General features: G+C 34.5%; 1 protein-coding gene across 2 annotated transcripts in view; it reads left to right on the top strand.

Moving 5' to 3' along the window:
* Positions 1 to 17,202, top strand: part of LOC138714900 (constitutive coactivator of PPAR-gamma-like protein 1 homolog) — a 94,095-nt gene that overhangs the window by 28,314 nt on the left and 48,579 nt on the right. The window contains exons 6-11 of one of the 2 annotated variants that reach the window (XM_069847161.1): positions 1,765 to 1,932; positions 2,652 to 2,847; positions 4,647 to 4,771; positions 6,609 to 6,789; positions 13,641 to 13,774; positions 16,903 to 16,986. In XM_069847161.1, the coding sequence (XP_069703262.1) occupies positions 1,765 to 1,932; positions 2,652 to 2,847; positions 4,647 to 4,771; positions 6,609 to 6,789; positions 13,641 to 13,774; positions 16,903 to 16,986 (888 nt within the window). Of the gene's footprint in view, positions 1 to 1,764; positions 1,933 to 2,651; positions 2,848 to 4,646; positions 4,772 to 6,608; positions 6,790 to 13,640; positions 13,775 to 16,830; positions 16,987 to 17,202 lie in introns of both variants that reach the window. The other variant, XM_069847160.1, reaches the window with a different exon arrangement.

Genomic DNA, 17,202 nt, shown 5'->3' with positions numbered 1-17,202 from the left:
TTCAGACATTGTGAAGTTGAAATAGATGAATATTGATTACTGCAATAAAGAAATTGGATGTTATTCAGTAATCACAATTGCGAAAACCAAAATATAGGTTTAATAATGTTATAGTCGTGACGCTGTTATTCCCGGTGTGACTCCGCCTCTTTTCTTAATCTTAGGAAATGAAGGCTCTATAAAGTTTAGGGAGGTAGTATTGTTCGCCATTTTTGTTCTTTCATTGCTGAGCTACCAGACGAGGAATCTATTTGCCACACCGTTAAACATTATCATGTTGTAGCTCCTATGATAATAAATCAAACGCACTGCAATTCAGCAAATAATTGAGTGGCAAATAACGTCTTCGTGTGCTTTCTGTGAACGCCAACAAAAGAGCCAAAATGGCGGGCGATTATATTAAGTATTTATCGAGCCTTAAGAAATGAATAACGTTTTCATCAGCGAATCACAAGACACACCCGTTTAAATGTAGCCGACCTGCAACGTGATTGGCTGCTGGAAATTAGACCGACGGGACTATAATTACATGTACTGCGCTTTTCTCTTAATATTATAACAAATACATTTTCATTATCTGCTGAAATTATAGTTTAAACATTTTATAATATAATTACAAGTAACGTGATTAATAATACATTAATTATTAAATGAAGAATTGTTAACGCAGTTATCAAATCTGAATGAAGGAGTGTAATTTTCTTCAGAGAGCCTACAATGGACATGGAATTAGAAGACGAAGATGAAGATGTAGATGTGGAAGTAGGATTTCACACTTTATTTAGTACTTCATCGTTACATTACACACTACACCGAGAATTATGAACTATGTAATATGTGTGGAGACAGCTATCAATGCTTATGTATTAACACTACAATGAGACAGATGTTGCTACACAGTGGAGCCATCTCTGTATAGATAATTAGAACAGGAATTTTATTATGCCATATGGAAGGCAGTTTGATCAAAGACCTTGTATATAATACTATACAAGATCTTTGAGTTTGATGTTACATAAATTTGAACATGATTTTTTATTAATTGTTCAATTTCATTCACATAATACAAATTTTATAGGCTACAATTAGGTTAGTTAGGTTACCTGTGGGAGCAGGACCAATGTTAACTATGCCTTATTTCGACCATATTCTGTACTGCAGGAAAGCATTTTCCAAAGCTTGACAAACGCATTCTCAGTGTAGTGTGTAACGGGTCTAAAGCTGCATCTACACAGTTCAGTTTTCCATGCGCATATGCTTGCAATCTGGGAAGCATATTGAAAGAATCAAGTTTAAAACGTATGTTCAATCAAGATGCCTGAAGATTTTGTGTCTACATGGTGCACCATTTTGAACGTCGTCTTCATTGTGTAAATATATTAATATTAATTATTAATCTTGCATTCATTGCTTGAATGTCTGAAGTTGAAAGAATAGTTCAACTGTGTAGATGCATCTGAATGGATTCATGCTCATCGATTTACAGGGAAACAGTTGGTGGCACTGACTAAACAAAAGTACGACCATGTAATAAATTGATAGCAATAAATTTAGCTGCAATAATTATCGCGACTGATTGGTTGGAATTCAAAATTTCATTACACTTCATTGGTCGAAAATGGAATGACATATAAACGAAATAGTCCTCTTAAAACTTGTTTTAAAATCTCAAGTACAATAAATGTCAGTTTGGGTTGAAATGGAAGACTGTTATTTTCAGTAGCTATATGTATTTTTTTTTCGTCCATTTCTTCTCTCTTGCAGGGTTCCTTAGAGACGAAAGAGTACATCTTAAGTGAAGTTGCAAAGGGCCTAGGATTGAGTCCTGATAGATTTTGTATATTGGCAGCACTTCTTGGCAACTACCTACTTACTGAACAGGACTTGGCTGATTTCTACCGTAAATTGGGCATGACTCAAAATCCTGGAAAGGTAATCTATATCTGCTAATAGAAAAGTTTTGTTGTAATACAACTCTATTTTGTCTACCTCATTGAGTTACAAGTGGAAGGAGCCAGTTATTACTCAGACAGCTGATATTTACTCATTAAAATGTTAGGTTGATCTCTAGGATATTACATGAGTTGCATGATTTTTTTTTAAATTATTGCAGTTTCCTTCAATTCTATTTTACATTCTTAATTGACAACACATTTCTTGAGTCTTGAAATTTGTTTTCCTTCTTAATGACTCTTCTGCTGTTTAGTTCTGGTTACACAGCAGTTTCTTATTTTATTGTGCCCATTTCATATGTTGTGTGTTGTTTTTCTGCAAGAGGTCTCAGACATTGTTGCAAAGTCAATAAGGTTAAGAACAAATTTGAGTTATTTTGGTAAGGAACATAGGAAATGTTCTTTTATGTACTGTAAGTCTGTGGCTTCTGGTATTCTTCTCTTCTGCAGAAAATAATGCTCAGAATTTTTGTGTGTAGTACTTGAATCCACAAACATTTGCAATTAATGTTCTCTGTGTAAGTATTCATTTCTGTATAACAGTGTTTTAAGTTACATTCCTTTGTTAATTTCCTATGGAATGTGCTTCTGTGATACCGTACTTAACATTAATCCTGGAACACATATGGAATACTTACACTTATTTAATTTGTTTCATTTTATTTATTTATATCTATATATCCTTTTTACTCTTTACAGATTCCAGTTGACGTGTTGGTGAAGACTGTAGCTGGCTTTGTTAAAAATTTACCTTCTATTGATAATCTGGATGCCATGGCAGTTCAAGTATTTGGTTCATCAACTGACAAACGAGCAACTAAACTGAAGCAGAGTGTACAGTACTATTTGAATGGCACTAAAGATGGATTCTTGCGTTACCGGCCTCAACCAGCAGGTACACTGTCAGAACATGTGTATTAGAATTAGATTAAAGTGAAGCAGGAAAGATTTTACATATCACAATTTCACTATGTGCACGAACTAACATTTTCAAAATGCAGTAATGTATGATTTATTGGAAGTATTGTTATCTTGTAAAGAATCATTTTTGAGATAGTTATGTTGGAAAGACAAGTTTTTAACTACTTGTTAACAGTGAGTTCACCAGGGAACAGTTCACGACAGTTGCTTGCTGGTCAGTGACACATCTGGCTGTGAGAGAGTTTCTGCTGGCTAGCTGTATCCCTAAGATGTGCTTATGCAAAGTATGCCACATTCTGTATAAATATTTTACTTGAAATTACTGAGTATAAATATTTTGTTCAAAATTAACAAGACTCAAAGACAACAGCACACTACAGGATTATGTATTTCAGTGAAGTGACCGAAGTTCTATAGAAATGAAAGAACTCCAGTTAATATAAACATATTGTTATGTGATGGGTCAAGTTCTGAAGCTTTTTCTGTACCTTCATAAGAGCAGTTACTTTAAAACCATTTTGTTAGCAATGTAAATATACGTAGGTAGTCTTTGGTAAAATTGTCACAGTATGATTTATAGTATGTACAATTACCTGCAACGATTTTATGTTTATTTCCTCTCTCACCTGTTCCTACCATAGGAAATTGTACTGAATAAATGAGTATATTATTGGTTAAGTATAGCAATAATATATTATACTGTATAGCATGCCTTCGCGTTACAGAATGCACACTGGTTCGGGTCTTCATGGGGGAAGAAATTTTCTCATGAAATTTTGGCCAGTGTATGGGACCGGTGCCCACCCAGCATCGTGATGCACTTGGGGAGCTACGATAGGTAGCAAAAATCCGGTTCAGCAAACCAGTTATAACGGGTGGAGGGGTCATCGGGCTAACCACACGATACCTCCATTCTGGTTGGATGATCGTCCACCTCTGCTTCGGCATGTGAACATGAGGCCAGCAGCTGGCTGGTCGGACTTGGCCCTTCAGGGCTGTAGCGCCATGGATTTACTTTTTTTTTTATTAATAGCATGCCTCAAATCAAAAACTTCTTTGGGGAAAGTATTTTGGTTTATAAATATGTCTTTAAAATGTTTTTAAAAATTTAATAACAGCATTTACATGTACAGTAATTTTAAGTGCAGGCTCGGAATTAAAGGAAAGAGCAGAATTTTGATGTGAGACAGATCCTTGTGAGTTGGCATACAATGCAAGTTGTTACTTGTGTAGGAGTGAGAGGAAACTTAATTGTTTACATAAGACTGCATATGCAACACTGAGCCTTTGACATGCAGTTACTTGGCATATACAGTTTGGACATGTTGAAAAAGTTTTTGACAAGATGATAGTGGTGTAAAAGCTTCAGTTAATCTTTTTGAAATTAGTGCGACCATGCATAAACTATACAAGTTATGAAACGAGGGAAGCATCTTTCTGGAATCAGTTTATGTGTTCTAATGAGGATATTGAGCTAAAGATAGAGAAAAGTGCAATTAAAGAGTACTGACAATGCTGTGGGTATTTGATATTCATTTATAAATTTCATCAAAGTTGTACTTGTGTGTAGTCAATTTTTTTGTGAAATTTAATGACAGTATCGAAAACAGACATTCTTTGTTGATCATAAGAACTATTCACTTATGCTGCTAAAATTCTGTGTGGATAAAGATCGCTGATCTAACATTAGGAAGTAAAATTCAGAATTGGAAATACTAGTTGCTTATTAGTTCTTTCTCATACTAATTGATGTTATTTCTGTTGTGATTACAGCAAGGCGATCAGATGTTGCACATTTTAGTGGACAGACAAAGACACCACCTCAAGCAAATAACAAAGGAAAACAAGCAGAAAATATTGACACTTCAAGGTTTGCTTCAGAAACTGCAGAGAGTGAGGTATGTATGGTTTAGTCGCAGAATTTTCACTTTCTGCAATTCGATATGGGCACTGACTTCACGTTTATGTAACTGTTTTTATGTACAGTATTCCAAATCATTGTCTAGTTATGCTTATTCAATCATAAATAAAATTTGTATATACCGTGTTTCATCATGTAATCATCGCCTTCACATAATTGTCGAACCTTTAATTATAAACTGATCAGGACTTCAAAACTTCACTGCATAATCATCATATAATATCATTAGATCATAATTATCACGATCTAGAATTATTTGAAAATCATGCCACCACTGCAACACAAAGTACCTTTACAGTCAAGGTCGAATGTGTGAGAAACAGTAGTGGCTGCTGACGAAAGTGAATGGAATAGAGATGTGAGATGTTAGCATCAAGCCAGGATATAGATGCCTTCAGTTTATTACAATTGTTGGAAGTGAGTGGTTGTTGTTACAAGTGATAATATCGACTTTATGTATCAGATTTACTGATGCATGTGATTCAACAATACTGTGAATATTTTCAATAGTCATTAAAGTGGTTTAATTCAATAACCACACAGTAATTTGTATTGATTTAAGGTATTATTGTTTTTAAGGTTCCAGCATCCCACACAAATGCTGGTTTCTCTCCTTTTCCTTCTCCTTCCTATTCAGCTTGCTCGCACACATCCCCGTTATATGGAAGCTGATCACTGAAAGTTGATTTGACCAATCATTACCATTTTAATTTATTCTTCACATAATGATTGCACCGTATATTTTCACTCGAAAAAAAGAAAAGGCATTAAAAATGCGACGATTGTGTGATGAAATACGGTAGTTCATTAATGTTTATAATGGGCAGATATTAATATGAATTCCAACATAATCATTCAAGTAGAAATGTATTTCATACGAAACTTTTTCTGGTAAATCGGAGTTTATAAGATAATATATAAAGGTAAAGTACCTCTTGACGCCATGTTGCATATGGAGGGCATGGAGGTAGAGCTTACATGCTTTTATATTAACACAAGGAGATGATATGGTGAATACCATGTTTCGTCTGGTTTTTACGCCTTGTTTCTTGACCCAAGTGTCACAGTTCAAACCTGGGCCATTTCAGTGAATTTTTCGGACAAAGAATCCGAAGTTCTACTTTCTCTTGTAAGACGTAAAAGTGGAATTTTATTCCTATATTGCATTAAATTTGTGGCATATAAAAGAGCCTTATGTCATTGAAATAGTTATAAGTAAAACCCTTAGATCATCATTGTAGACCTAATTACAATTATTACTTTCAGCATCAGATGTTGTTCACTCATTACCAACTAATCCCATTAATGTTCTTGGATATCTAAAAGCAGAAATAATATGAAAAGTCACTAGTGATATTACAGATGTCATGAATCTCACGATCTCACAGATCTGTTTATAACCTACTATATTCGATTTATGGTCAGACAAACCACAATGTATGTTTTTTTCCACAAGCTTGTTGTGAATTCTTTAGACCTTCATAAAGATGTTAGGAGCCAGTCTTCCTTTTCCTCTCTGAGAATTGTAGGTTTTTGTGCAGCATATACCACAGGGCCTGCAGAGATATTTGTCCATTCAGCATGACATGGTTCTTCATTTTTTCGCAAATGTGCAACACAGGACCACTCATCATCATTTCTTCTGAAAGAAATAATGCTGAGGATCTTTATTGCCCTTACAAATTTCTCTTGTGCCATGAATTTGGGATCTATTGATAAGCACAGTGAATACTGACTGGATCACCAAAGTTGGCAAGATGAATTTGGGTTTTACTTCAGTTAAACATTGTTGAATATTGTTCCTTTTGGTGCAGAGAGATAGCCTAGCAGCATACAATGAAGCAACAGCAAATGCTACTAAAGCTCCACAAATTGTCATTGAGCCTCCTGCAATTGGTGGCCAGGGTGATGTTTCCAAAACTACAGTCAACGAGTTGAATGATTGTGATGCAAAAAACCACACAGGTGAAGAGGAAGACACAGCCCTTACAGTTGGTATGTTCTTGATTATGTATTTGGATTAAAGAATGAAAGGAATTTTTAATGTATTTACGCTTATTAAATAGTTTTTTTTATTTACTTTTGCTTTTCTAACTGAGGTTCACTAAGGCCATATTGATTATGTGTATGAATTATGTCCTATACTATGTTAACAGCAGTGCATGCAGTTATTACTGTTACATAAATCAAGAAAGGTTTGGACGAAGGGTTGATGGTAAAAAATCTGTTATAAGAGGATGGTCTGTACTTCTATGTATGGTGAATGACTTCATTGTCAAGTGCCTAGACATTGGACCAATAATAACTTTCTTCTTTGTTTTGCGCGTTTTATGCAAGTGAGTTCTTGTGTCAACAATATTCCCATTTATGATTTGTTCTTTTTTAATTACTGAGTGTCTCCATCTAACCAGAGCAGTGTATATTGGAGAGTACCGCATTCTTTTGATCCGACAAATGCTGCCGCGGCGGCCATTTTTACTCCTGCGGAGAGACTGTACAACGCAAGAATTGTGTAGGAACAGAGGTTTCTAGTGCGATATTTCATTGTTATCTTGAAGAATGCCGTGTTGTTGTGCAGTTAATCAATGTGTAATCAATTGTCGATGTACAAAATTAGCATAAACAAGAGGAAGAATATACTACAATGATAAATTTCTCAATGACATAATATTTTCAATGCGGGCTAAAGCAAGGAGATGCACTATCACCTTTACATTTTAACTTCGCTCTAGAATATGCCATTATGAAAGTTCAGGATAGCAGAGAGGGTTTGGAATTGAACAGGTTACTGCTCCTTGTATATGCGGATGACATGAATATGTTAGAGAAAATCCACAAGCTATTACGGAAAACACGGGAATTGAAGCAAGTAAAGCGATAGGTTTGGAAGTAAATCCCGAAAAGACAAAGTATATGATTATATCTCGTGACCATAATATTATTCGAAATGGAAATACAATATAAATTTAGAAATTTATCCTTCGAAGAGGTAGAAAAATTCAAATAACTTTGGAGCACCAGTAACAAATATAAATGACATTCGGTAGGAAATTAAACGCAGAATAAGTATGGGAAATGCCTCTTATTATTCGGTTGAGAAGATTTTGTCATCTAGTCTGTTGTCAAAAAATCTTATATTACCGGTTGTTCTGTATGATTGTGAAACTTGGACTCACACTTTGAGAGAGGAACAGAGGATATGGTTGTTTGAGAATAAGGTAATTAGGAAAATATTTGGGGCTAAGAGGAATGAAGTTACAGGAGAATGGAGAAAGTTACACAAGGGAGAACTTCACGCATTGTATTCTTCACCTGACATAATTAGCAACATTAAATCCACACGTTTGAGGTGGGCAGGACATGTAGCACGTATGGGCGAATCCAGAAATGCATAACCTATAGAGTGTTAGTTGGGAAGCCGGAGGGGAAAGATCTTTGGGAAGACCGAGACGTAGATGGGAGGATAATATTAAAATGGATTTGAGGGAGGTGGGATATGATGATAGAGACTGGATTAATCTTGCACAGAATAGGGACCGATGTGGAGGTTATGTGAGGGCAGCCATGTACCTCCGAGTTCCTTAAAAGTCGTAAGTAAGTAATGACATAATATTTATAATTGAAAATATCAAGGTGGGCAAAAGCGGATGTTGGAAACCATTCCAAACTGGTATAATTTTTATTTTATTGGGTTATTTTACGACACTGTTTCAACATCTAGGTTATTTAGCGTCTGAATGATATGAAGGTGATAATGCCGGTGAAATGAGTCCGGGGTCCAGCACCGAAAGTTACCCAGCATTTGCTTGTATTGGGTTGAGGGAAAACCCCGGAAAAAACCTCAACCAGGTAACTTGCCCTGACCGGGATTCGAACCCGGGCCACCTCGTCGACGCGCTGACCGTTACTCCACAGGTGTGGACAAACTGGTGTAATACTGGTAACAAAAACAGTTCTTGATTCTCAAGAAAGTTGTCATAATAAAGCGAACTTCAAATATCTTATGCTATATAGATCCACGCAGGATGCGTTAGAAAATTTATTTTCTACTTTCCGTTCCATAAATCCAATCCTGGATGCAAAAGAATTCAAAACTGCATTACGATTTCTCAATTTTTCTCATAAACGGAGCATGGATATTACGCAGTTTGCGATTCTGAACAATTAGTTGAGTTTCTAGGTACAGATGTAAGTAAACCCGAAGCAGAAAGGTCTAGTGAAGATGAATGTGAGCAAAAGGAAATTGATATAGGCTAAATTGTAATTTAATTGAAAACAGAAATATTAACTTGAGTGAACAACAAGCTCTTTACTACTTGTTGGGATCAGTTTTGTTCAAAATAAAACAAAATAAGTTATAGGCATATCGTATTTGTGAAAACTGTTTTTCATCTCTAATAGTAATAACTGGTAACAGGGATGAATCTGTAAATTTTATTAGCACATTAGTGACTCTCAAGTCGTACAAGGATGTCACTTGTATACCCTTGTAAATGTAGACAAATGTGTAACTTTGGTAGAAAATGAGTTTACAGTAAAGGATTTGAAGTCTTTAATTATTAACACTTCAACTCATGCGTTCCCAACTTGTCATAATATTTTGGAAAAAGTCTGATCACTGTATTTTAGAACTAGAATGTATTTATTGTTAAGAGAATTGTCTGTTATAGCAAATGTACTACAACAATCTGCTAAATGGTGGCAGTGGAAGTTTTGGTACGAGAACTGCATAGAAAATTGCTGATGTTATCCCTATTGAAATGGACATAACATAAATAATAAAGTGTTATCTCTAATCAGTCATTTCACTATGACAATAATGTTTATTAATCCTCGTTTCCTGAATTCAATAAACCACAACAACATGTATGATATCGCCTTTAATGACCTTCCTTCTAGCATTATTGCTTATGCATCTGTGCCGAGCCAGGAGTAAATATGGCTGCCGCCGCCGAGAATGCGGTACTCTCTAATATACACTGCTCTGCATCTAACATAGTCTGCATGTACTGCAATTTTTGTATTTGTGACAGTAGAATGGTACACCTATTGGTCATGCAGCATGCTGAATTGACTTTGGTAATATGTTAACATACCCTTTCATTTTAACGAAGAACATGTTGAAACTCCCTAGTGTCCTTCTGTATTTACTTTTGACACCTGTTTAACATTTTGTCCTTCACTCACTCAGGCTGCCATCAAAAAATAAGAGGCAATCTCCTGTTGGATATTTTGAGATCTTCTAAGATGCCTGGCTTCGTCCTGTACACCCCAAAGGTAAAAATCAGTGGGGGTCAGGTCAGAGGGTTAAAGGAGCCACAGGTTAAATCCTGGCCTAATGATTTTGCCCTAGAGCACTTGATTAATTTCTTGTAGGAAAATGTTTAATGTATAAGCAGTGGCAGAATCCTCTTGAAAAAAGGGTGTGAAATTTGATTGACATACCTATTGACATTGTTTCTTAAAAAAATGGTATGATAGTTGTTTTCGTGTTCATGACACCGTACATAAACTTTCTCGTCATGTAGGGAAAACATGTGAATAATCATCTGCTTTTTATGGACCATTTGCTGTAATGTTTTGAATTTATGTGGCCTTAGAGATGAACAGTTTCATTGTCAAAATGATCCGATAAGCAGGTACAATAAAACAAAATAATATTTATATATGGTTCCGTCTGAAACCAAGCTTCTTCAGAGAAGAAAATATGATATGGATCTGTTTATCAATCATACACATTATTCACAAACCATTTACGAAATGTACGCATTTTTCCAGGATTATCTGGTAGTTTGACACACTAATTTTGTATGATTTGATTTTCAAAAAATTTTGTAGCTCTATGTTCGAAAGAAAGAATAATTCCTGGTTGTTGGGCAAGTCATCTAATGGATTTTTAGGAGAATTTTCCAAACAATAGCTAATATCATACAATGTTCCTTCCTTCAAAACTTTTTTTTTTCTTCTTCCTGTGCTTCTAAATTTGTAATACTTTCAATCTCCCGAAATTTATGTACTAATTTACGAAATTGTTTCACTAGCTGAATTCTTTACACCAAGAAATCCTTAAGCAAATTGTCTTTTGAACTTGATGAGCAGACTCTATTCATACATAAGAATCATACAAGAACACATGATGTTCTAAAGAAAATCTAAACTCAGCTATATTATACACTTTTTAAAGAAATCCTGCACTCTGAATACACACATACTTTACTACAACAATTGAATGACTCAGACTGGAAAATGCACATATATGATGTAGTTTGACCTTCATGTTCCTAGGAATCAACTGATACCAAAACACCTGTATGCAGCCAATGTTAGACTGAGACACCCAGTATCATTCAAGTCATACACAAACCATTTACTATGCTTCATATAAAAAAATTAACTTTGTTTTTGACATGGCAGACAAAGAATTTTTTTACATTTCCAAAAAAAGTAAAATAACTGAAATTCTATGAGAGGCTGACCATCTGTCCAAGAATTATTCTCTCTATTGAAACGAAAGAGCATTAGAAAGAAAAGAAAACGAACTCATTTCTAAATTGTATGGTAAAATTAAAAATTGATATTACTATATGTAATTAGTTTTTCTTTTTCTTAAATTCACCATAAAATAGCTAATTAGTATATTGTTTATTGCTTCTGATATTTTGTCCCTTACAGAAACCAATATTAAAAGTTAGTGTTGGAAATATTAAAAGGAATTACTTTTCAATAATAATCTTAATATACTGTACTACCTTGTGATGTAACTGGTGGTGCTGTGAAAATCATTATAGGGAAATTGTAGAACTACAATTCAATATAGTTGGCATCTGCCTACATATAAAAAGGTGTTTTTAGAATTAAAGTAGTTTGTCGTAAGCGAGACCTTTGAAGAGCTTAGATATTTGTAAGCAATAAACTTTGAGAATATTTTAATTTCAAGGCATAATTCTGTAGAATATTTTGCTCATGTACCAATCCACCATTCGAGTGTTTAATAATCCATTGTATTTCAACCAGTCAGAGCATTTATCACTGCAATATTGTCGATTTTGTATTATGAGTTTCGTCTTGTTGCAGATGATTGGCAATAAAATTTTCTTCTCAAGTAGACAGTTCAGAAGGCCATAGCAGACATGTTATGGTACTAGAAATAATTTAACACCCATAGAAATAAAAATAAATAATGCAAAGTATGGAATCAATAAACAGAATTCTGTGTTGAAAGAAATTATAGGATTGGAGATTATCAAGCAATGAAAAAAATGTTGCCCTGTATTTAGGGATACACTGGCATATTGAATAATATGTCACCCAGTTTCGGGAATGAAACAGTTGTATGTATATATCCAATGCCTACCCACTTCACTTTACGTGATTCGGGTTCTGCATATTGCGGATAGATGGCAGGACTGTGACCCATTTTCTAGTTGTACACCACTTTGGCAGGCCACACTGTACATGATATGTATCTGTGAAGAGTTACGTCATGTACTAGGGTGAGTGTGTTTGTGTGAGTGGTGTTCGTGTAGTGTAGTGTCTGAAATGAGTGATGATGATGATGATGATGATGATGATGATGATGATGATGATGATGATGATGATGAGGAAGGGAGTGTTGGTTTGAATATTTTAATTTTGTTTCAGTTTACAGATGGAAAGTATGAGTCTACGATAAGAGAAGTAATTAGTGAAGGGCATGCAATATATTTTCTCTTTATATGAAATGACATTTTGAAATTAGTTCCAGCTCAACAAATTTTTCATATGGTTCACTCAAAGTGTATCATATGCGTCTATTATCACTTTAATATTGCAGAGCTTGCAATTGCAAATCAAATGAGTGGTTGTTGCTCTCGTTGCCGAGATATTACTGAGAGAGACTGCATGGCCAATTTTATGTGCAATTTTGGCACTCTTATGCCTGTAACGAAGGGAGGTGGCATCTTTGGGCTTGGTCACTCAAGTTACATTGGTTAATGACATCATTCAGTGTTGTTACAGTAAGCATTGGAATTAAAAAAAATGTTATGTTTTATTTAACGATGCTTGCAACTGCCAAGGTTATATCAGTGTCGCCTGTGTGCTGGAATTTTGTCCTGCAGAAGTTTTTACATGCCAGTAAATCTACAGCATACTTAAATGCCATCAATCTGGCCCAGGATCGAACCCGCAACCTCGGGCATATAAGGCCAGCGCTATACCAACTGTGCCAACCAGGCTGATAGCATTGGAATTCTACCATTTTATGTTTCATTATGGATCCTGAAATGAGTGCATATACTGGGTACAGGAAAGATGTATTCTATGGAGAAAAAAAAAAAAAAAAAACTTACATACTATCAGTAAATAAAAATATCTCGTCCAGAATAAAATATTACTTCAAATATTTGTGTAATTTTTGTATTTTTGTTAATGACATTTCTTCGAAATTTAAACTCAGACTATGGATTTTTAAACAACTTTCTCAATCTCATGATTTTGAACAAATTGCTGTTGAATGTATTTTACTTTCTCGTGTGATATCTGAAGAGAAAGTATTGTGTTGTAGGTCGGAGTTCAACAGAAATATGTTTTCAGCATTTCTGATAACTGGAAAGTTGTTTTGAGCATGTCATATCTCTCTCTCTCCCTCCCTCCCCTTCCCCTCCCCTTTCCACTCCCTCTCCTCTCGCCCTTACCCTGTGAAACACTGTGGCTCTTCTTGTAAGTAACTGACTGTTTTTCTAGGATGAAGTAAGGAGAGTCTTGAAGTGCAAAATATTTTTTTGTTTTGCTGTAGGTCTGTTATATGAAAGTGCATAATAAGATACTACTTTGTCGTGTTAATTATACGTTTTTCTATTTGACAGGAATGTCTAATTCTCATGCTGTCAATGGCGGAAATCACTCAGCAAGTCTTCTCATTAGTTCATCTAGTTCAAGCAGCAGTTCTAGTGCCACTTCTCCTAGCAGACTCACACCAGATGTTGGGTGGAACAGTCAGGTAAACTGATTTTTAGCTTAGGATGCAAAGTAGTTCAGTTTTTGCGAGTCTATCTGTTAACTCATTGCCAAAGTACCAACATGACAAGAAACCCAATGGAAAATAACTTTTTTTTTTTTCCCTTTGGCTCTGATATCAAGCAGGGACTGATTTATCTGTTTACTTTGATAGAAGTAGTGTTTCTGTTTATATTCAACAATTGTATGCAGAGAGAACATGCTGTCTGTAAATATTCTAAAGCTTTGTTGATTAGAGCTTAAATAGTACTGAAGTGCTGTATCTGTGACACGTAATTCTGTGTCGCCTTGATTTAGAGCTGCTTGAAATAAGATACTATTCTTTGGTCTGTGAGACATAGTAGGTTGTGCCAGATTTGTTTTCATCTTGGCATAGGGAATAATCAAGTATAAATGTGAATACAGTATAATATTTTAGACTTTCTCGGAGTTGTAGGAAACAAGACTTCAGTAATGGTACAGTGTCTAATTTGTTTACTTTATCCATAAGTGTTAGCTTATAACTTGGCTGTGATCATTGCCAGGATGGAATTAGGTTATAAGATGGTATAGCTGATGTTGGACTATAGATAAGGATGTGATTAAACTGATTATGTGCCTGAGTGAGATTGAGTAAAATGTACTTACAACTCCAGTAAGAAACTGAGTTTACTTCGCCCCCTTTTCTCGCCAATATAACAGCCCCAGCAGCATAATAAGGACCAACAGTTACCATGAGATATTAAAACTGTAGACAGACTGTGAAAGAGATTCCTCAAAAGAAATTCGGCTTGAGTGGTCTCTAATATTAAATCTGTCATGTTTAATGTTGGGAGGTAGGAAAGGGGGAGCTCCTAAACTGAATAATTTGTGGTTTATGTTTGCAGTCTTAAAAAAAACACATAAGAAAATGCACTAAAATTCTCCATATGTGTTCCTTGAACCTGCATTAGTCAAATAACCTTCATTGAAGATGGTATAATTTTAGAGCAAGGAGGGCTAAGGCTTTAATGTACATTTTAATCCAGCAAGGTCTGCTGGGAATATTTATTCACTTATTGAACGCGAACATTAATTTTATTTTTTTTTTATGACGGTTTACCTGTATGGTTAAATCTAACACAAATCCCCAGTCAGTTATTATTAATGGGAAAAAGAAAGACAAATTGATAAGATTAAAGAAATACGTTAGTTTCCAGTGGATACTTTTTCGTGTAGGAGTGCAGTAGAATGATATGCAGATCTTTTGGAACCAAACTTAATCATAAACTCGAAACTTACAGTACACATGAATTGAAAAGAATCCTTAGGAAAGAGACAGCACGAAAAAATGAAAACAATTGCAAACAAAATATCTAGGGCAAAATATGAGAAAATATTAAATAAAAATTGGAAATTTAATTGTAATAAACCAAGAAAAGAGCTGTAGCACTATTCCAATTAGAAACTGGCCATGATTGCTTACCACAACATCTACACAAAATTGACATTTTAAACTCAGATCTCTGTACATTTTGCAACAGTCAAGAACCAATAAACAAAGGACTCTCCTCTCGTATTAAACTGGACATATCAGAAGTGCAGAAGGACATGATCTGTCATTTGTATTGGAATGCTAAATTCCAAATGGGCTAGAGGACCCAAACTGGAAGACCATTAGAAGAAAAGAAGAAGAAAAGCTGTATGTAAATTTTTATGCCATACTGAAGTGTTAGTGCGCCACTATGAACTCATGTAACTCCCATCTTTTTTAGACTATGGACCCACTCCTCTGTCTGTCTTTTTTTATATACCTACCTATCCATCCATCTCTATCATGCTCATCAATTCCTTCCATCCATCCACCCATCCATTCATTCACCTATCTACCTACCTAGTAAATTTATTATAGATTGATATAATTTATTTTGATAAAGGTAATGAATGTATAGAGATGGTAGATTTTCGCAAACATAATAAATGCGAAATTTGCCAAAGTAAGTAATGTTATGTTTGAAAGCATATTAAGTATAGTATTGTAGTTTTTATATCTGCAATAAAATGCGAAATGTATGTGTTTCTGCACATTAAGAGCAAAATTTTTTGTCTTTGTGGGGTGTGGAGTTTCTTAATCTGTAAACGAGCTTTTCAATTCAATAGTAGCTCATCAGATCAATACCACAAGCCCTAGAAAGAGTTTTTGCTACTAAGGCAAAAATTTCATAATTCCTGTAGACTCAGTTTTTATGTTATGATTATTTTTATAAACTTTTAATAACTAGTACTAGAGACAGTTCAGAGGTTGACTGCCTGCAAATTCGTCACAGACAGGCAAAACAGATTAAAGGAGAGAGTAATATTGAAATTTGTTTCTTGTTAAACTTTCAGTGATTGTCTTCAAATGAAATAAAATGATTTTTCTCTTGAATACTGATTTGATTTTAAACGCATGTTGCCCCCTCTGTTTTAACAGTCCATATGTTTTAGAAAGTGTGTTAATGTTCACCATTTCACTGTAATATTTTGTTCCCTTATTTATTATTTTCAAGAATTTTATCTGGAAAATGTAGAAAATGCACGTGTTAACACATTGAAGACATTGAATTTTTACCACCAAACTTTCCATAAAAGTGTTCCATCCCAAAATGCTACAACGTGCTGAATTGAAACATTAAAGATGCTAGAAAATGCTGTATTTGTGTTTTAAAGTGCTAAACTTTTAATTTTACATTTCTGAAATCTACCATCTCTAGCAATATATAATTTAATTTAATTTGGTAAATTAGTAATATAGAATACCATAGAATATAAATTTTATAGTGGTATTGAATATCCATGTTTCTTTATAATTATAACCTTCTTCATTTGACCATCCAGGTGCAGACCTTTTGGTACTCTTTGTAGATTTTTTTTTATTGTTTTTGTGTTCAGATCTTTATACCTCACATTATTTTTTTTTTTAAGTTGTCAGGAAGTTTAGGACAACAAAGAATGGCAAATTTTAATGGTGTGTGTTGTGTTTACCTTGATAATGTATTTTATTGACATTATTTTCAAAAGTGTTTTCCCCATGAAATTTAGAATACAAAGTCTGCAACTGGTGCTGAAGATGTAATTGGACCTGCTTCAAATAAACTAACGTCATTGCCACAGATCCCACCTGAAGTGATGCGCACTGCCAGTGAAAGACATCAGAAGGGACTCATGTCACCATACATATACCAGATTCTAACACAGGTTTGTTTAAATTTCATTAACATAATATTAGAAAACGTCATGTAGTGTTTATTAATATCTCTGTTTATAATTTTTAGAATTTTAGAGTTCCGTTCAAAGGATATCTTTTTCCCTGAAAACAGTTTAAAGAAGAAATTAAAAGATGTGGAACTGGAGAATTGTCCATTTTGAGGGTAATTTTTTTTTAACCTTACTTGGAAATATTGACGTTTTGTT

Source organism: Periplaneta americana, chromosome 15, assembly GCF_040183065.1.
Source record: "Periplaneta americana isolate PAMFEO1 chromosome 15, P.americana_PAMFEO1_priV1, whole genome shotgun sequence".
Lineage (NCBI taxonomy): Eukaryota > Metazoa > Arthropoda > Insecta > Blattodea > Blattidae > Periplaneta > Periplaneta americana.
The sequence above is the reverse complement of the archived record's forward strand: the minus strand, read 5'-3'. Positions and strand labels throughout refer to the sequence as shown.